The 27,544-nt window shown below is 44.8% G+C and overlaps 1 protein-coding gene across 2 annotated transcripts; it reads left to right on the top strand.

The window, feature by feature from the left end:
* Nucleotides 1–10,848: 10,848 nt before the first annotated feature.
* Nucleotides 10,849–27,544, top strand: MBOAT7 (membrane bound O-acyltransferase domain containing 7). Of its 2 annotated transcripts, none has more exons than XM_069947292.1 (8): nucleotides 10,849–11,013; nucleotides 16,473–16,558; nucleotides 16,779–16,908; nucleotides 20,346–20,472; nucleotides 23,326–23,482; nucleotides 24,710–25,070; nucleotides 25,157–25,339; nucleotides 25,977–27,544. In XM_069947292.1, exons 2-8 carry the CDS (start codon nucleotides 16,483–16,485, stop codon nucleotides 26,353–26,355), a joined length of 1,413 nt encoding a protein of 470 aa, XP_069803393.1. In that variant the 5' UTR covers nucleotides 10,849–11,013; nucleotides 16,473–16,482; the 3' UTR covers nucleotides 26,356–27,544. The 2 variants fall into 2 exon arrangements, with proteins under 2 accessions (XP_069803393.1, XP_069803394.1); XM_069947293.1 differs by lacking the exon at nucleotides 10,849–11,013 and adding an exon at nucleotides 16,192–16,206.

The following is a 27,544-nucleotide window of genomic DNA, read 5'->3' as shown; positions in this document are numbered from 1 at the left end:
ACAGGCTGAATTTTTGCATAAAGCATACTGCGAAACCACCAAAAAATTCAATGTGTGGTGAAATTGAAAAATTTATTTGGGGGGTATGTGTTTTTACGCCATTCGCCCTGGGGTAAAACTGACTTATATATGTTCCTCAAGTCGTTACGATTAAAACGATATATAACATGTATAACTTTTCTTTTATCTGATGGCCTGTAAAAAATTCAAACCATTGTTAACAAATATATGTTCCTTAAAATCACTCCATTCCCAGGCTTATAACGCTTTTATCCTTTGGTCTATGGGGCTGAGTGGGGTGTCATTTTTTGCGCCATGATATCTTCTTTCTATCGGTACCTTGATTGCGCATATACGACTTTTTGATCGCTTTTTATTACAATTTTTCTGGATTTGATGCGACCAAAAATGCACAATTAATACAAAAGCCTGCATGGCAAGATATACAACCTGCACCATAGAGCATCACAGTTTGGACAGAGAGGAGGAACCAACCCAACGCGTTGCGTTGCGCAATGTGACGCGTTGGGATGGTTCCTCCTCCCTGTCCAATTGATCAATTATGTCTAATCTACACAAATATGGTATTAATAATAACTAGAGATCAGGGCGCAAAATATGACACCCCATACAGCCCCGTACGGGAAAAAATTGAAACGCTATAAAAAAAGGGGCCAAAAAACGGCTATTGTAATGACACCTATTTGCAAAAAAAAAAAAAAAAAAAAGTTTTACCGTTAATAAAAATAATAAAACATTAGAAAAGCTATGTAGACTTCATATCGCTGTATTCAGATTGACCTATAGAAAAATGATAAAGGAGGAGATTTATCAAACATGGTGTAAAGTGAAACTGGCTCAGTTGCCCCTAGCAACCAATCAGATTCCACCTTTCATTTTCCAAAGAGTCTGTGAGGAATGAAAGGTGGAATCTGATTGGTTGCTAGGGGCAACAGAGCCAGTTTCACTTTACACCATGTTTGATAAATCTCCCCCAAAATGTCAGTTTTACACAATTTGCTGAATTGTATTCCCCCCCCCCCCCCCATTTCACCCCATAAATGATATTTTGGGGGTTCCGTCATGCATGGTATGGTAGATCGAAAGGCGCCATTAATAAGTACACCTCTTCCTAAAAAAACAAGCCCTTACATGGCCCAGTAGCTGGAAAAATAAGAGAGCTATGGCTCTTAGAAGAAGAGGAGGAAAACCAAAATCAATTAAATTGAAAATTGTCCCGGTCCTTAAAGCCATTTTGGGCTCTGTCCTCAAGGGGTTAATAATAGAGATGAGCGAACTGCGCAGACTTTTGGTCCAAAAGCAGTTCGCTCTCTCGTCATGCCTTTGATCCCGGCCGCATACTTGCGCTCACGGGAATATGCGGCCAGGATATTCCAGGGAATCGCTGTTGAATTCCCTGGAATATCCTGGCCGCATATTCGCGGGATCGCAACTATGCGGCCGGGATCAAAGGCATGATAAGAGAGCGCCGATCCCGTTAGACCAAAAGTCAGACTGTCCGCTCATCTCTAGTTAATAATAGCAGCCTGCCACCGTCCAGTCCAGAAGCCCCATTTTTGACTCTACAAAACTACTGGTACCCGGCTCTTCCCAGTACCCCAGGTGCGGTGGGTAGTAGTGTAATAATAGGGGATTAGCGTTAGCCAGGACCGGACTGGGACTGAAAAACGGCCCTGGCATTTCATCGCACACAGGCCCACTTACCGTACGGGGGAAATTATATGATAAAATGTCACTGCAGCACAGACACTATATACAATATAATCTTGTTGGACAATACCAGGAGCTACAATGCTCCTGAAGGTCTATAGCTGTCAGGGCATGCTGGGAGTTGTAGTTTACAATCTATGGGGTTGGGTGTTACATTTGTTTAGTCATGTAAAATGAATACCCCAGAAATACGTAACACCTAACCCCATAGATTGGAAACTACAACTCCCGTCATGCCCTGACAGCTATAGACCTTCAGGACCTGCTGGGAGTTGTAATTCTCCCAACAAAATAGATAATTCTGGGGTATTCATTTTACCTTAATAAAAAAATATTTTTTGTTGGGAGAACTAAAACTCTCAGCAGGTCCTGAAGGCCTATAGCTGTTAGGGCATGATGAGAGTTGTGGTTCCCAATCTATGGGGTTAGGTGTTACATAGTTCTGGGGTATTCATTTTACAGGAATAAAAAATGTGACACCCAACCTCATAGATTGTGAACTACAACTCCCTGCATGCCCAAACCGCTATAGACCTTCAGGACTGCTGGCAGTTATGTTCTCCCTACAAAATACATTTTTTAAAATTTTGTAGGAAGAACTACAACTCCCAGCAGTTTCTGAAGTTTTATAGCTGTCAGGGCATGCTGGGAGGTGTAGTTCACAACTTCATATTTTCTGTTATTTTTAAATTAATTATCTGTTATTTTTAATGTGATCATTTTATTTTTAGGCTATGTTCACACTGCGTATATGTCCGGCCACATATTTTTGCGGCCGGACATATACGCGTTAAACTCCGGCCGGGGATTTACGCTACTTGCGGCCGGCTACGTACGGAGCGGGAACTTACGCCAGGAGTCTACTTACGCTTCCCGAGCGCCCTACGTAGCGATCTGACAGCGGTCTTTTTCTTGGAAAGCTTCGCCTAGCCCCGGACACCCCACAGAACCTTGTAGATCGGCACAAAAAGCTGCAAAAAAGAAGAAATCACCACTACGTACTGGACCGCATGTTACGCTACGGGCGTAAGTTACGGCATTTTCGTTCTCAAACAACGGTCTGGCTCATTTTTTACAGCCGTATATCGTATACTTTCCATTGTACGCAAACTACGTAAGTCTCCGGACGCTTATTCACGGAACGCGCTACGTCCGGAGACGTACGTAGTGTGAACATAGCCTCAAACTGTAAACATTTGCTACCTAGTGCGGCACTCGCTGCTCCTCATGAACTGTTACTGTTATTGCGGCATAGAGCAGTGCAGCGCTCCTACCAAATAATGTTCTACTGAATACAAAAATCATCATTCAGGGACTCACAGGTGACGTCTTCTTTCATCTGAGGTGTCACTTTCCTTGTCCTCTTCATCCGGCCCAGACCACCATGATGATTTCTAGCAGCTACAATTCGTCTCTTCGCAACCTGCCAGACAAACATCTTAGGCTCCAAACTTTTCTAGCAACTTTATACCCCTTTTCCCTCCTGCAGGCTCACATACAGTAGTAATTCTGCTGTTTGGTTCAGTAAAGTCAGTAGGTATCTGGGTTGCCCCCTGTATGTAGGATCCGCTGCTGTGCCCACATATAGTAATAATGTCCCTGTACCCACATATAGTAATAATGTCCCTTGCTGTGTCCCCGTATAGTAATAATGTCCCTTTCTGTGCCCCCACGTAGTATATAGCCCCCTGGTGTTCCCCCAGTAGTATATAGCCCCCTGTGCTCTCCCCAGTAGTATATAGCCCCTTCTGTGCGCTCTCCCAGTAGTATATAGCACCCCATGTGCTCCTCAAGCAGTATATAGCCCCCTGTGCGCTTCCCAGTAGTGTATATCCCTCCTGTGCGATCCCCCAGTAGTATATAGCCCCCTGTGCGCTCCCACAGTAGTATACAGCCTCCTGTGCACTCCCCCTGTAGTATATAGCCCCCCACTTTGTGCTCCCAGTAGTATATAGACCCCCGCTCTGTGCTCCCCAGTAGTATATCGCCCCCCTGTGGGCTCCTCCAGAAGTATATAGCCCCCCTGTGCGCTCCCCCAGTAGTATATAGCCCCCTGTGCGCTCCCCCAGTGGTATATAGCACCCCTTTGCGCTCCCCCAGCAGTATAAAGCCCCCTGTGTGCTCCCCCAGTAGTATATAGACCTCCGCTGTGTGCTCCCCAGTAATATATAGCCCCCTGTGCTCTCCCCCAGTAGCATATAGCCCCCCCGTGCGCTCCCCCAGTAGTATATAGCCGCCTGTGCGCTCCCCCAGTAGTATATAGCCCCTCTGTGTGCTTCCCCAGTAGTCTTTAGACCCCTGCTTTGTGCTCTCCCTTCCATTTAGCCCCCCTGTGCACTCCTTCAGTAGTATATAGCCCCCCCTGTACTCCCTAGTAATGTAAAGCCCCCCTGTGCACTCTCCCTGTAGTATATAGCCCCCTGTGCTCCCCAGTAGTATATAGCCCCCCTGTGCTCCCCTCCCATATAGCATATAACAAAAAATCTAACACTTATACTCACCTGGGTACGGCGTCTCCTCTTCTCTTCGCTCTTGTGGCTGCACTGCAGCGGTCACAAGAGGCCACTCTCCCTTGTCCTGGCGTCGGCGCTCCAGTGACATCATTCGAGCGCCGAAACCAGAGAGAGGACAGAGCCGTCTCTTCTGACCGCTGCAGCCACAAGAGTGACTGACAGGGAGGGAGCCAAGGGCTCCCTTTCTGTCAGTGCTGCGGAACGGTAACTATGAGCTCTTGTTACGAGCGCTCATAGCTACTGTGCAGAAGGTGCCGACATCACATGGGGTCCAGGCGGCCATGTAGGGGGTCGGGACCGGCCCGGAGGGGGTCGGCCCCTCTGGCATTTGCCAGAGATGCCCTATGGTCAGTACGGGCCTGCACTCTAACCAGGGAAGGGGAACCTCCAGCTGCTCCACCTTTCATTCCTCACAGACTCTTTGGGAAATGAAAGATGGAATGTGATTGGTTGCTAGGGGCAACTGTGCCAGTTTCACTTTACACCATGTTTGATAAATCTCGCCCCATACTATTTACAAAAACGGCACAGACAGGTGTATATTCAACCTTCTATGGGACAGAAGATGGAATCATTGTGGATAAAAAACTGCATGTACATAAAAGAAAAACCAAAAGGTCGTCTAGTGTTGAGGGAACTTGTCAAAATTCTGAGCCTTTAGGTTCGGATAACGTCGAATATTTTGACAGATCTGCTCAACACCACAACATCCTAACCAATGAGTACTCCATGATAGTGTGACAGGGGCTGTTTTGTGGGCAGGCAGAGGAGAGAGAGTCCTGTACAAAAGAAGTATCCATTGGGCAGATGCACAGAATGCAGTCACAAAATGACTCCTTCCTGCCCATTCAAGTCAATGGGGCCGTCAGCCGCACGCCGGGCTGCACGTCAGCATCTTTTTTTCATTGATTTCTGATATTTAGCCTGACGTGGGGCTAAAGCATGATGTGAACATAGCCTGACCCAGGAAGTCTCCCTCACCTTCCAAATCATATCGGATCCACTTCAGGCTGGGGTTTGCATCAGGGGACAGGATTGTGGACGTAATCTTTCCACAGTTGTAACCCCTTCTATCCCTGGACATAGAGTGCTGCATGTATGTGCCCACATATGCCCTGCTCATTGCTTCATGTTCCCTGCTGTCTCTGGCAGCCCTTGTGTTTCCCATCCTCTCCATTCCTGCTATAATGTGCTTGCACTCACACTCAGATATACACACTGCTGCTATAATGTGCCTGCACTCACACTCAGCTATACACACTGCTGCTATAATTACCTGCATTTACACTCAGCCATTCACACTGTTGTATAGAAAGGTTTCTGTCTCTGTCCTCCTGCACAGCTCTGTGATTCTCACTTCCTGATTGGTCCATGCTGAACACACACCCCTTCCCCATTGCTGTCATGTGACCACACAGACCTCTGACAGCAGCCCTGCTACTCTATTCTAGCCTGTTGTACTACGCTACTGCATTATGGGGATCTGCATCTCCATTCTGTATCTACAAACTGTTTCTGTGTTTTTCACATTTATGCATTTACTATACATTATACACCACATGCTGATTGCTAGACTGTACAGTAACTTATAATATCACATATTCAGCTTTGCTTTGGTTTAAGAGTGGATTTGGATTACAAGCACAGTCCCGGAACTAATTATGCTCGTAATCCAAGGCACCACTGTATATAGTATAATACATAATACATAAATATGTACATTATATGGTATCTATATCTATCTGGTATCTACACCAGCCAGATCATTGCTTATAGAGCAGAGCGGGGGTTGGTAACCTAGACAACAAGCTGTCAGCAATGGAAGGGAAGAGCAGCATATCAGGAGAAGGAGACAAGTTTGCAAAAAAAATTTTATTTGTGAAAATATTAAATATTGAGTCCTACAAGTATAACTATGTTAGTGGAGATAGGAATAACCCTTCAAGGATATGTAATGGCAGGGCATAAAACAAATATAGATATTTAGCTATTGCCTTGTCTAGACTATGACAACAGTTCATTATTTACCACCTGCTTTTAAATAATACAGCTGTTTTTTTATCTGTTTTCACTGAATATTACAGTTATATTTAGCTTTTATTTTACTGTGTGTGAACCTGGCCTTAAAGGGAATGTAGCAGATCGATAGAGTAAATGATACATAATACCTGTCTCTTAGTTTATGGCTGTTTGACAATGTATAAAAAGTAAATTCTTTCTAGGCTGCCATCATGGAGGCCGTGCGAAGCTACAGCATGCTTACAGGCAATTTCCTGATAATATTTTGCTCTCTGAGTCTGTTAGAACGTTACAAAAGCAGAAAAGGGAAATCATTGGTCTTATACATTTTTAATATTGTTGTGGACTAGATTACCTGACTGTGCATTTCTAAATTCAGATATATGTGGAAATGAAGGCAAAAGCTGACATAACACTGAGTGTAGGTTCATCGAAGATGGTTATTTTATACACTGTATGGCGAGGTTCACACTATGTAAAAATGACGGCCTGCTTTCATAATAACGGGCGTCATTGTGCAAATGATGTCCATTATGTCACAAATACAGGATAAGTAACGTAATCTCTATAGATAGAGACCCCAACAGCAGAATAGTGAGTGCAGCTCTGGAGTATAATACATAATGTAATTCAGGATCAGTACAGGATTATTAACGTAATCTATATAGATAGTGACCCCACCAGCAGAATAGTGAGTGCAGCTCTGGAGTATAATACATAATGTAATTTAGGATCAGTACAGAATTATTAACGTAATCTATATAGATAGTGACCCCACCAGCAGAATAGTGAGTGCAGCTCTGGAGTATAAAATAATACATGATGTAACTCAGGATTAGTACAGCATAAGTAATGTAATGTATGTACAAAATGGCCCCACCAGCAGAATAGTGAGTACAGCTCCGGAGTATAATACAGGATGTAACATGATCTATACAAATAAAGGTAGAACTGTCTTTTAGATTATATATCTGTAAGTTGAAGAAAATAGCATGAGCAAAGAGAATATTTTGGAAATTATTTATATAGTTTGCATATTTATAGGCCTAAAATATTTCATGCCATTGCCTGCGTCCCTTTTCTGTGCACTGGGGTGTCCTCCATGGTGACTGATCACAGGGTCAATTGTTCCTTCTGTGGTGTGTTCAGCATTACAGCACAGAACTACATCTACATGGAGGGTTATGTGATAATGCATCACAGGAAATTGCTGAAGTAAGATTTTGCAAGCAATTTCTTGTGATTTGGGTGCTGAGCCTTCTTTCAGAATTTAATTTTAGAGACAAAGGCATAACCTGGGCCCCAGTGCATGACCTGTAACAGGGCCCCCTGGTTTTCCATATCCATTTATAATGCGGGATTACTCTTATGTGGCGCCGTCTTTGGTTACCTTCCCCTCTGGTTGGAGTCATCACACGCAATTTATTATTGAGCAGTCAGGGTTTTGAGTATTCAGATCCCAACCTATTTCTAGAGCAGCGGTGGGGAACCTTGGCTCTCCAGCTGATGCAAAACTACAACTCGCATCATGCCTGGACCGCCAAGGCTAAAGCTTTGGCTGTCCGAGCATGATGGGAGTTGTAGTTTTGAAACAGCTGAAAATCCAAGGTTCCCTACCCCTGCCCTAGAAGGATCAGCATCTCGCCATGTGCCATGTAACTGGGGCAGCATCCCAATGTAAGTCAATAGGACAGAGGGCAGTGAGAGAAGTGCTCCGCAGTACACTTCCCTACCTACTCATTCTAGTCTGAACACCCAGAGCCTGAATAATGAAATCTTTTAACCAATCCTACATATGAAGTTTGACAGGTGCCCTCTAAACTCAGTTGTAATAATCTGCACAATTGGATGTACAGTATATGTTTATGCTGATTATTTGCACCATTTCCATTGCCTGAGGCAAGAACATAACTCTTTCCAATTGTATTGTTTGCTGGAAGCTGCCCCTCTGTATTGTCTGCTGGAAGCTGCCCCTCTGTATTGTCTGCTGGAAGCTGCCCCTCTGTATTGTCTGCTGAAAGCTGCCCCTCTGTATTGTCTGCTGGAAGCTGCCCCTCTGTATTGTCTGCTGGAAGCTGCCCCTCTGTATTGTTTGCTGGAAGCTGCCCCTCTGTATTGTCTGCTGGAAGCTGCCCCTCTGTATGGTCTGCTGGAAGCTGTCCCTCTGTATTGTCTGCTGGAAGCTGCCCCTCTATTGTGTGCTGGAAGCTGCCCCTCTGTATGGTCTGCTGGAAGCTGCCCCTCTGTATTGTCTGCTGGAAGCTGCCCCTCTGTATTGTCTGCTGGAAGCTGCCCCTCTATTGTGTGCTGGAAGCTGCCCCTCTGTATTGTCTGCTGGAAGCTGCCCCTCTATTGTCTGCTGGAAGCTGCCCCTCTGTATTGTCTGCTGGAAGCTGCCCCTCTGTATTGTCTGCTGGAAGCTGCCCCTCTGTATTGTCTGCTGGAAGCTGCCCCTCTGTATGGTCTGCTGGAAGCTGTCCCTCTGTATTGTCTGCTGGAAGCTGCCCCTCTATTGTGTGCTGGAAGCTGCCCCTCTGTATGGTCTGCTGGAAGCTGCCCCTCTGTATTGTCTGCTGGAAGCTGCCCCTCTGTATTGTCTGCTGGAAGCTGCCCCTCTATTGTGTGCTGGAAGCTGCCCCTCTGTATTGTCTGCTGGAAGCTGCCCCTCTATTGTCTGCTGGAAGCTGCCCCTCTGTATTGTCTGCTGGAAGCTGCCCCTCTGTATTGTCTGCTGGAAGCTGCCCCTCTGTATGGTCTGCTGGAAGCTGCCCCTCTGTATGGTCTGCTGGAAGCTGCCCCTCTGTATTGTCTGCTGGAAGCTGCCCCTCTGTATGGTCTGCTGGAAGCTGCCCCTCTGTATTGTCTGCTGGAAGCTGCCCCTCTGTATGGTCTGCTGGAAGCTGCCCCTCTGTATGGTCTGCTGGAAGCTGCCCCTCTGTATTGTCTGCTGGAAGCTGCCCCTCTGTATTGTCTGCTGGAAGCTGCCCCTCTGTATGGTCTGCTGGAAGCTGCCCCTCTGTATTGTCTGCTGGAAGCTGCCTCTCTGTATGGTCTGCTGGAAGCTGTCCCTCTATTGTCTGCTGGAAGCTGCCCCTCTGTATTGTCTGCTGGAAGCTGCCCCTCTGTATGGTCTGCTGGAAGCTGCCCCTCTGTATTGTCTGCTGGAAGCTGCCCCTCTGTATTGTCTGCTGGAAGCTGCCCCTCTGTATTGTCTGCTGGAAGCTGCCCCTCTGTATTGTCTGCTGGAAGCTGCCCCTCTGTATTGTCTGCTGGAAGCTGCCTCTCTGTATGGTCTGCTGGAAGCTGTCCCTCTATTGTCTGCTGGAAGCTGCCCCTCTATTGTCTGCTGGAAGCTGCCCCTCTGTATGGTCTGCTGGAAGCTGTCCCTCTATTGTCTGCTGGAAGCTGCCCCTCTGTATTGTTTGCTGGAAGCTGCCCCTCTGTATTGTCTGCTGGAAGCTGCCCCTCTGTATGGTCTGCTGGAAGCTGCCCCTCTGTATGGTCTGCTGGAAGCTGCCCCTCTGTATGGTCTGCTGGAAGCTGCCCCTCTGTATTGTCTGCTGGAAGCTGCCCCTCTGTATTGTCTGCTGGAAGCTGCCCCTCTGTATGGTCTGCTGGAAGCTGCCCCTCTGTATGGTCTGCTGGAAGCTGCCCCTCTGTATTGTCTGCTGGAAGCTGCCCCTCTGTATGGTCTGCTGGAAGCTGCCCCTCTGTATTGTTTGCTGGAAGCTGCCCCTCTGTATTGTTTGCTGGAAGCTGCCCCTCTGTATTGTCTGCTGGAAGCTGCCTCTCTGTATGGTCTGCTGGAAGCTGCCCCTCTGTATGGTCTGCTGGAAGCTGCCCCTCTGTATTGTCTGCTGGAAGCTGCCCCTCTGTATTGTCTGCTGGAAGCTGCCCCTCTGTATGGTCTGCTGGAAGCTGCCCCTCTGTATTGTTTGCTGGAAGCTGCCCCTCTGTATTGTTTGCTGGAAGCTGCCCCTCTGTATTGTCTGCTGGAAGCTGCCCCTCTGTATTGTCTGCTGGAAGCTGCCTCTCTGTATGGTCTGCTGGAAGCTGCCCCTCTGTATTGTCTGCTGGAAGCTGCCCCTCTGTATGGTCTGCTGGAAGCTGCCCCTCTGTATTGTCTGCTGGAAGCTGCCCCTCTGTATGGTCTGCTGGAAGCTGCCCCTTATGTGCTTGCTGCAGAGACAACCTCATCCAGACATAATGGTCAATCGCAGAAATGTCTGCAACAAAATCTGCCATGTGTGAATTCACTCTTGTTGTTTGTTTTTTTTTAATTAAAAGCCTAAAAAAGCGTGAGCCCAGCTATAAAGTATATACGGTAGTCACATGATCCTCTCTGATGAAACTTTACTGTCACACTGTCCGCTGGTGACTGTCACTCTCCTAACCACATGTACCTTGCTCATCCAATACTAGTTACTAACGTGAACTGCAGTACGGAGCTGAAAGAGTTAACACATGCTGCATGCGCTACGCACAAGCCATTCCTCCCACCCCCTAGAACTTGACTGATGGACAGTCAGCCAATCATCTTACAGCAAAGCCAGGCATCTACCAATCGGCGCTGAGGAGGAGAGGTGGGGTTGATGAGGTCACTAGGAAGCGGCTCATCCCATGGATTGAGGGGGGTGGCGGCCGTGACAGTGTTCCATTTCCCTGTTCCCTCTCCTGTGTGATGAATGGTTCTTCTTTAAACAATCAGAGCCTACAATTGTTGTGCTTTCTAAGGATCATCCATTAGGAGGTGAGTGCGGGGGGAGCTCGGCTCTCCCTCATACACAATCTCGGGGCTCCTCTACTGCACACATTTGTTGCGTTTGTGGCACAGCAAGTTGTGCTGGTCTCTGCTGCTGCAGGCTATGGGGGATATAGCGCCATGGGAAGGCCCCGCCCCCTAATTAGAATATTTAAATTTATCATGCTATGAAAAAAAAGTTCACTTGATCTTTTACCTGTGGTTATTATAAAACTACAACTCCCAGCATGCATGGGTAGCCAACAGCTGTCAGGGCATGCTGGGAGTCGTAGTTTTGCAGTGGCTGGAGAGCCACAGGTTTGTAGCTGCTTTCTGGTAACAGAGCTGTGTTCATACTGTACTTTTGATTGGTAAATTAATTGAGTTGGGACACATTGAAATTCACCAGTCAAAACAGAAATTGCATGTTAAAAATGCAGGGTGTGAACACAACCTAATGATGTGAGACAAATGTGCACCCATGCTGAGCAAAGTAAAAAGTGTGGCATGTAGTTGTGCACCATGTCCCTTGTGTGCACTCTATGGGGGAGATTTATCAAACATGGTGTAAAGTGAAACTGGCTCAGTTGCCCCTAGCAACCAATCAGATTCCACCTTACATTTTCCAAATAGTCTGTGAGGAATGAAAGGTGGAATCTGATCCAGTTTCACTTTACACCATGTTTGATAAATCTCCCCCTATGTGATTCCAGGGGGCACACACTTAATGTATCCGCAATTCCTTATGGGGGGATGTTACACAGAGGAGGAGAATTAAAGTGACCCTGTACCCACAATCTGACCCCCCCAAACCACTTGTACCTTCAGATAGCTGCTTTTAATCCAAGATCTGTCCTGGGGTCCATTCGACAGGTGATGTAGTTATTGTCCTAAAAAAATACTTTTACATTTGAAGCTCCGTGCCAAACGGGCGTATCTGTGCCCCAACTTTGCATCACCCCTCCGTCCCTCCTCCCCGCCCTCCTCATCATTAGGAATGCCACTGAAACATTTTCTCTATGCTGAACATTGCACAGGTACTTAACTATCCAGCCCATGTGCCAGGCTGACACAGGTGGGGAATAGGAGACAATCTGCCTGCAGCATTTCTAATGATGAAGAGGGTGGGGAGGAGGGACAGAGAGGTTGTGCAAGTATTTTTTTAGGACAATAACTGTTTATGTTTCCTGTTAAGTCATGAAAGTCACTGAGTGGCTGAGCGGGGCAATCTATCAGCCAGGTTGTGACGTTGTAGGAACTGCAGGTTCCTGGAGTGGTGACATGGCGCTGTGGGGGCACAGGGATGGGTAAGTATGCTTTCTTTATTATGTTCCACCTCCCTCTGCCTGCACAGGAATTTTTTATTTTCACCAAACTTTAACAAGTGCCGTAATTTCAGATCAGCACTCGAAAGTAGTGTTGGGCGAGCTTGCCAAACTGTTCCGAATGCTCAACATTTGACTCCCAGCGGCTGGAGAAGTCAGATGCCGTCCTGGGGAGTCCTGGAAAACATGAATTCTGCGGTCAGATTTGGAGAACAGTTCGACAAGTCCACTCAGCACTACTCGAGAGCCTTTACACGGCCCCACTATGGTGCACAGAGGGCTCCATAATGTATTATTGGATCCTTCGTGCTGCCCTTTATTACCATCATTCAGCTGCTCCCCTCCTATTACACAGGAGGAATGGTTAGCGAGATTTATAGCAAGATTCCTCTTGTAGCCCATGGCGACCAAAGACAGATCCCCTATTATTTCTCATATTTTTCTAGTAAAATCAAAGCTGAGCTCTTATGGGTTGCTATGGGTGACAGGAATCTTTGACAACACGATAAATCTCCTCAATCCCTTTTCTGACCTGCTAAGACAATGCAATTAGCCGCCACACGAGCGTTGTGTCATTTATCTGGTCACTAAGCCCCTTACACAGTATCAGCCCATGCCGTCAGTAATTGTCCCCTGTAACAGACTCACTGTGCATGTCTCCTATAGCGCACCATTGACATCTCACTGATATCTGGATGACAGTTCTGGTTTTCTGCTATAGTTGATCCCATTGATAACATTGTTGGTGTTGCTGGAAATTTGCATTTATGTTACCATACCAACTGGGGAATCAGGCCGGCTGTCAATATAAATACATCTGCTAAGGATTCCTGTAAAAATATACCAGCTTAAAGAAAATGTTTTTAAAGATCTAAACTCCGCTAAATATTCAATCTACCCACTCTGACGCCAAGCAGAACTAGCGCACAGCCCTGAATGTAATGTGACCATGGACTTAATGGCACTGGGGCAGCTTATACAATAGGCTGTGCACTGTACACTGATTGGGGCAGACTGACCGAAGGCAGCATTTATACTAGACTGCGCATGACATCAAGGCTTCACTTCCTGGATAAAATGGTGATGTCACTTCCTGGATAAAATGGTGATGTCACTTCCTGGATAAAATGGTGATGTCACGACCCGACTCCCAGAGCTGTGCGGGCTGTGGCTGCTGGAGAGGATGATGGTAGGGGGACACTGAGGGACACACGGCACTGGAGGGACACTGAGCATCCCTCTGCCATCATCCTCTCCAGCAGCCACAGCTCGCACAGCTCTGGGAGTCGGGGCGTGACATCACCATGTTATCCAGGATGTGAAGCCTTGATGCAGCAGTAAGTGCAGGGAAAAAAGCTCTTTATAAGCATTTCCCTTAATAAGTGTATATGGTGATTTGTATAACTTTTGGGGGACAACACAATACTTAAACACATTTTTTTGCCGGACTTCTCCTTTAAACTGAAACTCCACATTTTGACAACTTTAGATTGTCCCCTTCTTTATACTATGCACTAAGCCATATAAGACATATTGGAATTAAAAAGGCAGGAAGTCTGATCCTCATGTCAACCAAATGATCAAAGCTAACCAATACTCTACTCCCACCCTGGTTAGAGTCTTAGGCAGGGGTATCAAACTCAACTGTAAATAGGGTGCACATCGTAAGTGCAGGGAAAAAGCACTTTATAAGCATTTCCCATAATAAGTGTATATTGGGGATTTGTATAACTTTTGGGGGGCAATACAATACTTTAATAAAAAATTCTCAACGAACTTCTCCTTTAAGGTGCTTTCACACACATTGAATTCTCAGACCAGCGGCACATTGCTGAGCTTTTCATAGACATTTCGATTAGAGTGATCCTTACTAATGGCAGGGATGACTTTGCCTTTCACCATGCAAATCATGTTAAATTGTTTCTGGTGAATACTTTATTGTTAGGTAATGGTTAATATATACAGTGGTACCTCTGTTCTCAAACTTAATTGGTTCAGGAAGGCAGTTTGAGAACAGAGCAGTGTCTTCCCATAGGAAATAATGTGAATTGGTTCCAGCAACCACCAATAATCACCTACAATATCATTTATTACATTGAAAAGTGCTCAGTTTAATCACTGCATTACAGAACAGCACTATACTGGACAGTATATGTAAAACAAGAAATGTGCAACAAAACCAGTAACTATAGTACAGTGGGGCACCAAGTCCTCATTCATCCTTTACTGTTTAGTCCACCCCACCTCACCACTGTAGAAAATGGAAGATGGTGGTGCACTGCTTGTACTACTACTGTACTGTATATGCACTTCAGCAGTCTTATACAGTACAGGATGGGAGATGGTGGTGCACTGACTGTACTACTACTGTACTGTATATGCACTCCAGCAGTCTTCTACAGTACAGGATGGGAGATGGTGTACTGACTGTACTACTACTGTACTGTATATGCACTCCAGCAATCTTATACAGTACTGTACAGGATGGGAGATGGTGGTGCACTGCCTGTACTACTACTGTACTGTATATGCACTCCAGCAGTCTTATACAGTACAGGATGGAAGATGGTGGAGCACTGACTGTACTACTACTGTACTGTATATGCACTCCAGCAGTCTTATACGGTACAGGATGGAAGATGGTGGTGCACTGACTGTACCACTACTGTACTGTATATGCACTCCAGCAGTCTTATACAGTACAGGATGGAAGATGGTGGTGCACTGACTGTACTACTACTGTACTGTATATGCACTCCAGCAGTCTTGTACTGTGCTGTACTGTATGTGAAGCCTCAGCAGTGCTAAACTCACCACGTACAACCCACCATCCACGCTTGCAAAAACCGAACAGTTCAAGTTTAGATGCGTTCAGACACTGAGGTATTACTGTACTTCAAGACTGGGCGCTAAATAAGTGTTTGAGAACTGAGCAAGAGTGTGAGAACTGAAGCAAACTTTCCTTGAAAATACTTTTTGACAGCTGAATTGTTGTGTTCAGAGCAGCTCAGAGAACTGAGGTAGCTGTATTTCATTATGGCTTCAATTAAAGTGACTCTGTACCCACAATCTGACCCCCCCCCCCCCCCCCCCAAACCACTTGTACCTTCGGATAACTGTTTTTAATCCAAGATCTGTCCTGGAGTTCGTTTGGCAGGTGATGCAGTTATTGTCCTAAAAAAATACTTTTAAACTTGCAGCCCGGTGCCCTACGGGAGTATCTGGGCCCTAACTTTGCACCACCCCTCCGTCCATCCTCCCCACCCTCTTCATCATTAGGAATGCCACTGAAACATTTTCTCCATGCTTAACATTGCACAGGTCCTTAACGATCCAGCCCATGTGACGGGCTGCCACAGGTGGGGAATAGGAAACAATATGCCTGGAGCATTCCTAATAATGAAGAGGGTGGGGAGGAGGGACAGAGAGGTTGTGCAAAGTTAGAGCACAGATACTCCCGTTTGGCATGGGCTTCAAGTTTAAAAGTATTTTTTTAGGACAATAACTGCATCACCTGCCGAACGGACCCCAGGACAGATGTTGGATTAAAAGCAGCTATCCGAACGTACAAGTGGTTTGGGGGGTCAGATTGTGGGTACAGAGTCGTTTTAAAGGGGTTGTCTGAGGATAGTTTTATTTATTGTTAAAAAAATAAAATAAATAGAAAGTTGTGCATGTCTCCTCCGATCACCCCCACAGTGTCAAACTGGCACTCCAGGTCTCCCCTCATCATTGTATGACACGTCAACTCCTTAGGCACTGTCTGCCCAGTGATTGGCAGTGCCTTTGTGGTCAAAGAGTCGCAGGGTTTGGGGAAAAAGCTGTGACTAGCAGAGACCTGGAACATCAGACTGGTAGCTGTGGGGGATCATAGGAAGTGAGTATGTTTATTATTATTATTATTATTATTATTATTATTATTATTATTTCTACCCTACCCACTACAATATTTTAAAAAGTTTTAATCCAGAAACCCCCCTGGATTGCCTACATTTCCTAGCACTCACTTGTAGCCCATTACCATGCTGAAGCCTGTGGACACTGTCTGTACAGCATAGCTAGGTAGTAGTTGTATTCAGGTTAAATATGGCTTCATGTGTCTTCTGCTAACTTGTTGACCTCTGTTCTGCTATTTCTTTGCAGGAGGGTGACCATGTCCCCGGATGAGATCACCTACCTTGCTGTGCTGCTATTTTCTGTAATAATAGGATTTCCCTTCAAGCATGCGAGTGAGTTCATGTGTAGTTCTCTGGTAATACAAGTATCTACAGGATTTACTGCACTGTGAAAGGGAAGCAAATATGCTTTGCTGATGTGGCCCAAGGGCTGAGCCCTGTATTACAGAGCTGTATTCCCAGGAAAGATGACTACTTTATCACTGAATGTGATAGATGTTGAGGTGACTTACTATAAGAAAGTGTTGGATTAAACTTGCTTTCTTTTTTTTAGGTCCACAAGTAAAGCAATGGGGTGGAGCAGCGGTGGGATTGCTGCTTACACTGGGGACATGCAACATCCATGTCCTGCATTCTGTAATTACCATCCTTGGGACGTGGCTTATCACAAAAATGTCACCCAGGTACTAAGGCTGTAACTAGATTTCATGTGCATTGTTATGTATTACATAAGGAAGGGACTTTAAAGGGAACCCGTCACTATATTTTGGGACAGTAAACCCCAAGCATGTTGTGGTGTGCCCCCGGATGATGTTGTAGCGGTGGGACGACTGGTCACTTGCTAGGTGGAAGTGTAACGGCACTACCTGCCGTTTGTACCCTTCTCCCCTGTGGTCAGTGTCCTGTAGGGTTGCTGCAGGGTCCCTAAGGATAGTGTTGTCACAGGTGGTTAGAGTGGTGTAGTAGCCCTCCTGAATAGTGGTAGTGGTAGAAAGGGGAAATGTCCCAAGGTTGCAGTGTAAGTGCTGTGCAGGTGGTTGCGAGTAATCACAGACTCAGTTGGTAAAATTGACTGGGTTTATTTCTTGTAAATGTGCAGCAAGGAATACAACAAATCTTGAAATACACTTGATACAGTTCCAATAAACACACGTACATAGAACCACCAGATCTGTGGGATAAGTGCTGAGTAGGATGTAGTAGAGTTGATATGGTTGTACTGCGGTAGTAGAGAGGAGAGTGCCGTGAGAGTCTCAACCCAATTAGTAATGTGCTCTGCCGGGAGGTTGGAGTGCATAGAAGAATACTTGTAGAAGAAGAAGAGACAACCTGTGCCTGTGTATTGACCTTTCCTATAGTCTTCACACCACCTAATGCCCACTAGCTTTGGCAGAACCGTACCAATGGGTGACACAGGCCCCAGACCCTGTTACCTGGAATTAGCGGAATGGTTAGGATTTCCTAAGTACACCCGCGCTGCATGATGGAGTTCATAGACTTTTAGTAACTTTGGTCCACCCGGATCAGTTCCTAGCTCTTTGGCTCTTTTGTGGAGACTGTCCTACACTGTAGTTACTCCTAGTCCACAGCGTGGGTTGCTAGTCCTCTTGAAGGGCTTAACAATGCATCACACAGCGTGTGTGGTGCCTCTAGATAGAAGTTTGTAAGCGGGCTCTGTCCAGTGTCCTATAAATTCAGGATACTGACTAAGAACTCTTTGGTAGAGGGGACCTGGCAGAGGACCAGGGCCAGGTAGAACCATGGTAGAGAGCTATCTGAGCTGCGTCCTTTCTCCACCACGGCTTGGCTAAGACTCCGCCTTCACCCAAGGGACTAACGTCCTAACCAGCGTGTAAGATGCGCTGTGGTTGGGTGGAAAGAGGGCAATAGAGAAGGGGAAAAGAAAGAGAGGATAGGATAGAAGAAAGGAGTGATCCTACTAGCTAACAGAATCTGATATATAAACATACAAATAACAATTGATATACTTCAGCTGTGCAGCTTCTAAACCTTAGTTATACTATACAGCGACATCTAGTGGTCATCTTTGGTAATACTACAGCTATAACAAGACCACCGACAAGTACAGACTTTTACGAGGGGTGTAAAGAATAGCAACACCCATAGTGGGACACCACAATGTTATATGCAGCTGGAGTCTAGTGCCTCAAAACCTCTTGTATTAAGCCCAGTGAAGTAAATGTTAAATATCAAATAATTACAGGAACGGGCGGATTTAACAGAGGTCATTTTGGGGCACTAGACCCCTGTTGCATAAAGTCATACTAGAGTTTTCTGCCCAAAGACATAGTGATGGGCACCTTTAAAATTTTGGACAGTACCTTTAAAAGGTAATCTATGTTTAAAGGGCCACTCCAGCAATAAAAAACTATATATTTTAAATCAACTGGTGTATTGGTGAAGTGGTGTATTATTTCCATTCTGATACCTCTGTCAAGAGCAATGATGAATCCCCATAGAAAACCCTTCCTGCTCTCCAGACTGGAAAGAATACACCATTTCCTGCAGGGCATACAGCAGCTGATAAGTACTAGAATACCTGAGATTTTTGAATAGAAATAAATTACAAATCTCTGTAACTTTCTGGCACCAGTTCATTTGAAAGAATTTTTAGGTGCTTTAATTTTCTTTATTTTACTTGCATTTTTGTCCCTTTCACCTTCTAAAAGCCATAACTTTAGTTTTCTATAAACAAAGTTTGCTTTGCAAGTTGTCCTTTTTAATTCACAAACTTTATTTTTCCATATATTGAAATACAAAAAGAACAACACTTTTTTGGGGGGGGGAATGAAAAAAATTGACAGTTAACATCATTCTGCAGGTCAGTACAGTTTTGCAGCTTCTCACTAGCATCTTCAAACCTTATAACTTACCTTCATCCTAAGAATTCTGCGCCTTATAAACACGTAAGTCTTCTCACCTGCTGTTAGTTTCCCTTTAAAGCGACTCTGTATCCGCCAACCCACCCCACCACACCCCTAGTACCATTCGTTTCATGAGAGTAAATTCTTAACGGTAGTTTCTTTTAAAATGCGCCCGGTGCCTTGGTTAGATTAAAAAATTTTCTTTTAATTTGCAGCGCTGTGTCATACTGTCATGGCCTACAGCATCTGTGGCCCAGATCTGCAATGCCTCTCCTGTCTACCTCCTCACCCTCCTCCTTATTGCGAACACCCCCAGGCAGGATTTCTCCTACTCATCACTTGTCTAAACATGTGCTATAGCAGTGCGATGAATAGAAATCCTGCCTGGGGGGTGTTACTAATGATGAGGAGGATGGGGAGGAAGTGAGGAGAGGCGTCACAGACCAGGGGCACAAATGCCCTAGGCCACGCCAGTGTGACACAGCACTGCAGATAAAAAGATCATTTTTTTGCTCCAGGCGCATTTTAAAACAAAACAACCGTTAAGGATTTACTCTCATCAAACGGATGGTACTAGCGGTTAGGTGGGGTGGGTTGGAATACAGAGTCGTTTTAATTTTGAATATGATATTTTCATGTGTAGGGACATCTAGTGGCTAAGCAGGCTACATTGTGGAGTATTCTAAAAAAAAATATCTCACTTTACTGCTTACAGTTAAATTTATATCACAAATTAGCAGAGGATTAATGACATAAATGACAGGTTTATTGTACTGCCTCAGATAAGACCCAGAAGGGAAAGTAGACAGCAAACCCAGGACAAAGTGATAAAGTGGTCTTATCCGGGGAAGGCTGGTGATGGCGCTTCCCATTCATTTGGAGTGGATGGGCATCCATGTAACATATAGCCATGATGAGTTCTCCAGGGTGGTAGCCATTCTCTGTAGTGAATTTCCCCTCAGGCCTATAGAGAGAGAGGTTTCCTACATGACATTCACATGCCCTTTGGTCCCGTTCACACTGAGCAAAATGGGTGGAAATTCCCATTGGAACCCACGCTCGGAATCCCGCCTGCCTCACTGTCTCATGCGATGTCTTGCACGGCTCTGCTCTACGCTCAAAGAATTGACTTGTCAATACTTTATGCTGAGAGCAGAGGTGCACGAGATGTCTGATCTGAACAGCCTGGACATTATACTTACACTTCTTTTTTTTATCTGTGTCTCTACCATCAGGTCCTGTCACTTCCTTGTGCTTGGCTGGACCTTCACTTACCTGCTGTTCTTCCGAACAGTGACCTATTTTAACCTTCCAGCACCCACCCCATTCACTAATGCTGTGCAGTTACTGCTAACACTGAAGGTGAGTGTCCATCACTGATGCCAGCCCCTCACATTGTGCACCACTAGTGGTAAGGTCTCATCTGTAGTCATGAAATGAGGTTCTGAAGCATTCCTAGCAATCATTTTAATATAATATATAGTAGTGCCACCTTTTTCGATGCACTGTTTTTGGTATTGCAGCTTAGCCACATTCACTTGAATAATGCAATACCATGCAGCTCGTGTATGTATGTATTCTGAATAGGGAAAGGAAATAAATCCATCTGGGGGCAGCTTATTGTTCCAAGAATGAAAGGATTGTGCATGTTGGATGTGAACCTGTTTCATTCCATGAACATCTAGGGCCATGAGAGAGTCGGGAGACCTGTAAACATTAGATGGTCAGCGCTATGTAATGCTTTATTCCTCCTGTGGTGGCGCTCGAGCCATAGATTTCTGCTGACTAATGGTCGCCCCTTGTGATTTGCTGATGATCAGAAGGTTCTCATAATAAAACAGACAACCCCTGTAAGAAATAGATTAAGTTCTGCGAAATAAAATCTCTGTGTAGCTTGCTAGGGTGTGTCGACGGCATCCTCTGGAGACTGGGTGTAATAGCCAGCGCTATCTCTATTCTGGGAGGTGTATACACCTGCCTCTGAATGCCGAGAGCTGCCCTGGCATTGATCTGACAATAGCTGGCCGCGTCTGATGAATAGGGGAGCACACATCTGATGTCCAGCGATGCCATCCATTGTGTTATTATAGATGGAATGTTGTAATATCCTGTCAGTCGCATTGCAGAAACTATTTCTATGCAAATCCTAAAAAAAGAAAGAAGAACCACAGAGCTGATGGTAAAAGGAACCACATAACCACAGAGCTATTACATTCTTATTTCAGAGTGTAATTTTTTTTAAATAAGGATCAGGAGGGAAGTGTTTCTAAGAAAAAACTGAACACAAGAAGAAGGGATTAGCTGGAGGAAAGATCAGAAGCAGCGTAAGAAAATATTACTTTACTGAAAGAGTAGTAGATACTTCCAGTAGAAGAACAAACTTCCAGCAGATGGGAAATTTAAAATCTTAGATCTTAACTAGAGATGAGTGAATCTACAGTAGAAAAAAAAAACTAAGCGCTTCATTCCTATCAGGATTCTGCTCATCAGGCTGTGGGCTTTGAAGTCTGCTCCGCTCTGTGTTGCTCCTCCCCGGGTGCTGGAAAAGATGGATCCAGTCGCTTTTTTCCTACTGTAGATTCGCTCATCTCTAATCTTGATAAACTAAAGGCCCTATTACACAGAGTGATTATCAGCTGTATTTGGCCAATTATCGGACATTTCGGTCGATAATCGTTTCGTGTAATAAAAGGTATGCATGATGTCAGTTGATCGTTGTGTTACAACGCATTGAAAGAAAAACGACAATGATAGCAACGATCTGCTGCCGTCTCTCTCTGTGCAATAGGAGCGGTGACAGCAGACTGCCGCTATGTTCTATGGGCTGCCCGGACTATCTAAAGATCGCCCGGGCAGCTCCCTGAACCCCCTGCTCTTACCCGCTCACTGTTGGTGCGTGCAATAGCAACGGCAGCGATTGGGGGGTCGAGGAACAAGGTAGTGCTGACCTGACAGGTCGGCACTTGCTTGCTATGATATAGGGCCGTGTAAAAGGGACTTAAGAGTGCCTTTACACAGAGAGATTTATATGACAGATTTTTGAAGCCAAAGCCAGGAACAGACTATAAATAGAGAACAGGTCATAAAGGAAAGACTGAGATTTCTCCTCTTTTTAAATCTATTCCTGGCTTTTGTCAGATAAATCTCTTCGTGTAAAAACACCCTAAGGGTCCTAATAGACTAAGCGATTTTTAATGATTAAAGGGAACCTGTCACCAAGGAGGATGGCGCTGAGCCCGCCCGACCCCCAGGTGGGTCCCCGGACAGAGATATCGGCGCCGGAAGGTGAGCGTTCGTTGTATGCTAATTACCTGAGATGAGTCCAATGCCCATAGAGAATGACTGGAGGCGTCATTCTCTATGGGCATCTGACTCATCTCTGCTGAGCGTGCGACGGCGGGATCTCCGTCCTGGGACCGGGTCCAGGAGTGGGACTTGCAGGAAAGGGTAAGTATCCGGGGGTCCACCGGAGGGCAGGCAGGCTTGTCGCCATCATCCCAGCTGACAGGTTCCCTTTCGGATATAATAAGTGACGTGATTATCGTCCCATGCAATAGGTCCCTAAAACATGTGTTTTTTCTGCCATCAGTCTTAATATGTAATATGAGTTCTAGAATAAAGCATTATGGTGTTCAAAGGAGAGAATATTATGGTTTATAGAAACATAACCTGCTTTCACATTATCAATGTGTACTATACATTCAGAAGGAAAGGGGATATATACCAACATGTAACCATACTCCTCCTGAATGAGAGCCAGGTCAAAGTCTCTTCTATCAGACAAGGTAACTTGAGATTACAGCAATCAGTCACTACTAATATCCTTGCAGGAATGTTGCCAGTGACACGAGTGGCACCTTCCTTCATCAATGCTGATACGAAAGGTCCCCTGCATAGAAGAGCAGTATATTTAAGCCCCCCCAGCATATAGGAGAAAATTGGTCTGAGCCTGACAGTTGTCTCATGTGTATTCTAAGCCTTAGATTTTAGTATATAATTCCAGAGGTCTTCTAGAAAATTACCAGATAAATACTATATTATATTATGTTACTAGCCCTTTCTGAAAGAGGATGTGTGGGCTTTCCAGACACGGATGATTTTATTTTATTTTGTAGTGTCAGGTGTTATTTGGTAACATGTGACTAAAGCCGTGCATAACTTTTTTTTTTTTTTTTTTATTGGCCAGTATTCTAATATCGTTTTCTTCTACTCCAGCTTGTAAGTTTAGCAAATGAGGTGCAAGAATTCAGCAGAGTCAAGAAACAAGAAGTGGCATCATTTTCCAATCAGTCATCTGTGAATATGATCCCAAAGATCCCAAGTCTGATTGAGGTGTTCTTGTACAGTTATTGCTACATAGGGCTGATGACTGGTAAGTGTGCCTCTAAGACGGCATAGATAGAGAAGTTAAAGGAGTGATCCAGAATTAGATAAAGCACAGCTACTTTCTTGCAAAAACAGGGCATCCCTGTCCTCAGGTTATGTGTGTGTATTTCAATACAGCTCCATTCAGTTCAGTGGAACTGAGCTGCAAAACCCACACCCAACCTGAAGACGAGAGTGGTACTGTTTCTGGAGGAAAGTGGCCATCTTTTTCTAATCCTGGGTAATCCCTTTAAAGTGATTTAACACCCAGTCACATAGTGTCAGATGTTGGATGTTACAGCAGGAAGTAGTTTAGAGCTGTGTTACACTGACCAATCCGCAAACTAGTCAAGTGCTGACCTCCTAGACCAACACTCGTTTACAAAGCCTATTACACAGGGGGATATCAGCCTGTTCAGAGGTAATAGAGTTGGATAATAAGGGGAAGGGGGAGCACAGGGGGATAATGGGGGAAGGGGGAGCACAGGGGGATAATGAGGGGAAGGGGGAGGACAAGGGTTGGTGTGCTGGACAGTGTGCTAGCTTTCCTCAGCTGTCCCGCCATCAGCGGCTTCATAGAGAACAAATACTAAACGGTACTGGAGTGTCCCAGATAAATGGAGGGAAAGTAAGTGGATCCCCTTACACTCCCCCTGTGGTGTAGGTGCAGTGATGCTGGGGCTGGTGTAGTAGTTGTGGATCCCCAAATTTTCTGGATGTATGAATAGATGCATTTAAAGTAATGGGTTGTAATGGATTACGTGTTTCCTGGTCAGTGAAAACAGATGAAAAATACTGACGTGTAAATGTAGCCTTAGAATGGGCATGTGTCCTGGTTTGGTAGACTTCAGCCATCCTGGCATTTCATAAAAAGACATCCCTAAACAGCCTGAATTACACCGCCCCCTATTCACACTCCTGAGAAATATAGTAAATATAGCAAATTGACCCATCAGTTTTATAAGAATGTGGGAGGGCATAGGGAAAACATACAAACTTCATACAGTTCTAAGCCAAGACTGCAGTGCTGCTGAGCATTATTGGTAAGCACTGAGCCACTGTGCTGCTCATAAGGTGTTAGGTAGTGTGGCAGACTAAAGTGGAGCAACTCCATCATTACAGTAATGTCTTCATCTTTGCTAGGATAATTTAGTATGTAGTATGTAGAAAAATTAGCAAAAGAAAAATCCTACAGAAGCCCTTGATGTCCATCAGTGTTTTGTGTTGTCTCTAGGGCCTTTCTACAGATTCAAGACTTATCACGACTGGTTGCACCAAATCAGTTCCCAAGATATTCCTAGCTGGAAGCCCATGCTGAATCGGTTGAAGCCAGTCCCAGTTTTTGGTATTCTGTTTCTCATTGTTTCCCACTATTTCCCACTGGAATATGTGAAGAAAGAAGAGTTCTATAAATGCTCCTTCCCGTATCGCCTCTTCTACATGGTCCCCATCTTCTTTGTATTCCGCATGCGCTTTTATGTGGCCTGGATATTTGCTGAATGTGGTTGTATCGCCGCTGCCTTTGGTGCCTATCCGGTTGCAGCTAAATCTCGCTCTGGCGGGGGCCCAACTGTGGAATATGCATTACTAGAGAGGTAAGCTTATTGTATATATGGAAGCCTTGTTCAGCACTAAATGTGGGGGTAGTGAATACACAACTCTATATATGTTCTTCTTGTAGAGATGCTGATGGATCAAAGGTGAGCACTGAGTATGACTATGAGACCGTCAAGAACATTGACTGCTATGGAGCAGATTTCTGCGTGAAGGTGAAAGACGGCATGCGCTGCTGGAACATGAGTGTGCAATGGTGGCTGGCTCAGTACATATACAAGAACTCTCCTGTCAAGTCCTTTGTGTTTGGGTAAGTTCATTGTACTGGAGTGTCCATCTTTCACCTTTAGTACCTTTATACAGTACAGTAAATTGTTCAGGTATGTATACTCAATCAGTGATACAATTGTACTGTAATGCATTCAGTGTACTGCAGGTGGCAGCAGTGGTTCAGATGTATAGACACTGCTATTCATCAATCAGCATTTACATTTTTATAAAACCAAGGCACTGATTGGCTGTTATTGTTCAGCCAAGACCCATAAAACATGTACTTTGCCTGTATATACCAACCAATATTATATACAGTACTAGACTGCTACAGACTGAAAGCATAATAAGTTGATGCAGTTTTCAACATATAGTAGCCCCAGGAAGGCCTTTGTAAGTTGTGGGGGATCACTATTATAGCTGGCCATGTTTTTTTTAATCATGGAGAATCTCCAAATGTGTTCTATAAAAGTCATGGACAGTACAACAGCTTGAGTGTCATTGGTTTAGTTAGATTATGCCTGTCTATATAATTGTGTCTTCCATAAAGCCACATTTTAATAATAATCTATGCAGAAATCAAGGTGACTTCAAAGGGTTCACTTACTTTAGAAACTCTAGAAAACTACTTGTCTTTTACTAATAAAAGCTAATTCTATTATTCCCCCCATTGACAGGAGTGCGTGGACCATGTTAATCAGCGCCTACTGGCACGGTATTCATCCTGGGTATTACTTGAGTTTCCTGACCATACCCTTGTGTCTGGCATCAGAGGTCTCTATGGATGTCGGCCTGAGACGTCGCCTGTCAGATTCTGGCAAACTGGTATTTGACTGGGTGCACTGGTTCCTTAAAATGAGAGCCTATGACTACATGTGCATGGGTTTCGTCCTCCTCACCTTCTCTGACACCGTCCGCTACTGGCGCTCCATTTATTTTGCCATCCATGTGGTGGCTGTTTTTTTCTTGATTGTCGGCAAGATGCTCGCTATGACCGCTCCTCGGGCTCCTCGGAGCAGCAAAGAAGGAAAGGAAGAGGTTAAAAAGGAAAAGTGATTGAATGCAAATCCTTGTCCAGTGTGTCTTGTGCCTGGATGTCTCTGCAAGCCATAGAATACCTGTGCTTGTGCTAAACTGGATGTTCTGATGGAACAGGTCCTATGCTTCAGTTACCAGACTGTGAAAGACTTATAATCTGTATATATACCAGGACTGGGAGGATTATGGGAGTGTCCTTGTTGTCACCTGACCTCTGTGCTTCCTTCAAGGACCTCAGAATGGTTATTACACTTCACATCTATGCTTTATTCACTTTTCTTGAAGTCACATCAGACATGTTTGTGTCACAGTCTTGCATCTTGTCACATTTTCTCGTCTATATGCAAATTGCCATTCACTCCCCTTTATTCCATTCTCTTTCATTCCCCCTTGAGGTGGGACCATGAGTTGCTGGAAATAAGAAATGGTGGTCTTCTGGAAGGTTACAGGTGCACAAAAAAAAGTTTATAGGATATACTTTTATTTTTATTACAAAGACAACTTTGCAGAGAATAGAGGTATCAACCATGACAATCACATAGTTTATATGGCCACCGGCATTGCACCTCTGTATGGCTACATTATTCTTGCTGTCAAATTGCCAGAAACAGCATTGGACCCCACTATAAGTCTATAAGATCCAGAAACTATGTCACTTTTGTGAGCTTTATTAAGGGCTCCAAGCTTGTAATGAGTCTTTATGGCTCCAAGTATTTCATCCTGTTAACATTGTAGGTAATATTTCAGTCTACTCAGTATGCCAGCTGTCAGACATTAGTGCAGCTATATACCATTGTGCATAGCGAGAATAGTCATTCTATTAGTATTAGTCAAGGCTGCATGTTGCTTTTTGCCTTTTTATGACACCCTTGCAACCACTGAACCCATATGTTATCACTTTAGATTACCTGGCTCTTCTGCATATGTTCCAGAACCCATACCCATTATCATTTTATCTCCAGAAGACGCTGCCAGCACATATGCATTGAAGAAGGTTGCCAGTATGGTGTATGCTCTTAAAATATTAAATAATACTACCGATAGGTACTAGCATACAGTTGAATTGTTAGATATCAAGGAGACACACTTTATGTCTGAATAAGAATGAAACTATATGAAAACCTTAAAGGAGAAGTCTGGTGAAAATTTTTATTAAAGTATTGTATTGCTCCCCAAAAGTTATACAAATCACCAATATACACTTATT

This window comes from Dendropsophus ebraccatus, chromosome 12 (assembly GCF_027789765.1).
Source record: "Dendropsophus ebraccatus isolate aDenEbr1 chromosome 12, aDenEbr1.pat, whole genome shotgun sequence".
Lineage (NCBI taxonomy): Eukaryota > Metazoa > Chordata > Amphibia > Anura > Hylidae > Dendropsophus > Dendropsophus ebraccatus.
Note: the sequence above shows the minus strand (reverse complement) of the source record. Positions and strands in the feature narration are given on the sequence as shown.

What these genes read in the sequence shown, in the direction of transcription:
- MBOAT7 (XM_069947292.1), top strand. Translation starts at nt 16,483, where the DNA reads ATGTCCCCGGATGAGATCACCTACCTTGCTGTGCTGCTATTTTCTGTA. An exon ending in GAATATGCATTACTAGAGAG is followed by an intron (nt 25,071 to 25,156) that starts GTAAGCTTATTG and finishes TTCTTCTTGTAG; the next exon opens with AGATGCTGATGGATCAAAGG. An exon ending in GTCAAGTCCTTTGTGTTTGG is followed by an intron (nt 25,340 to 25,976) that starts GTAAGTTCATTG and finishes CCCCATTGACAG; the next exon opens with GAGTGCGTGGACCATGTTAA.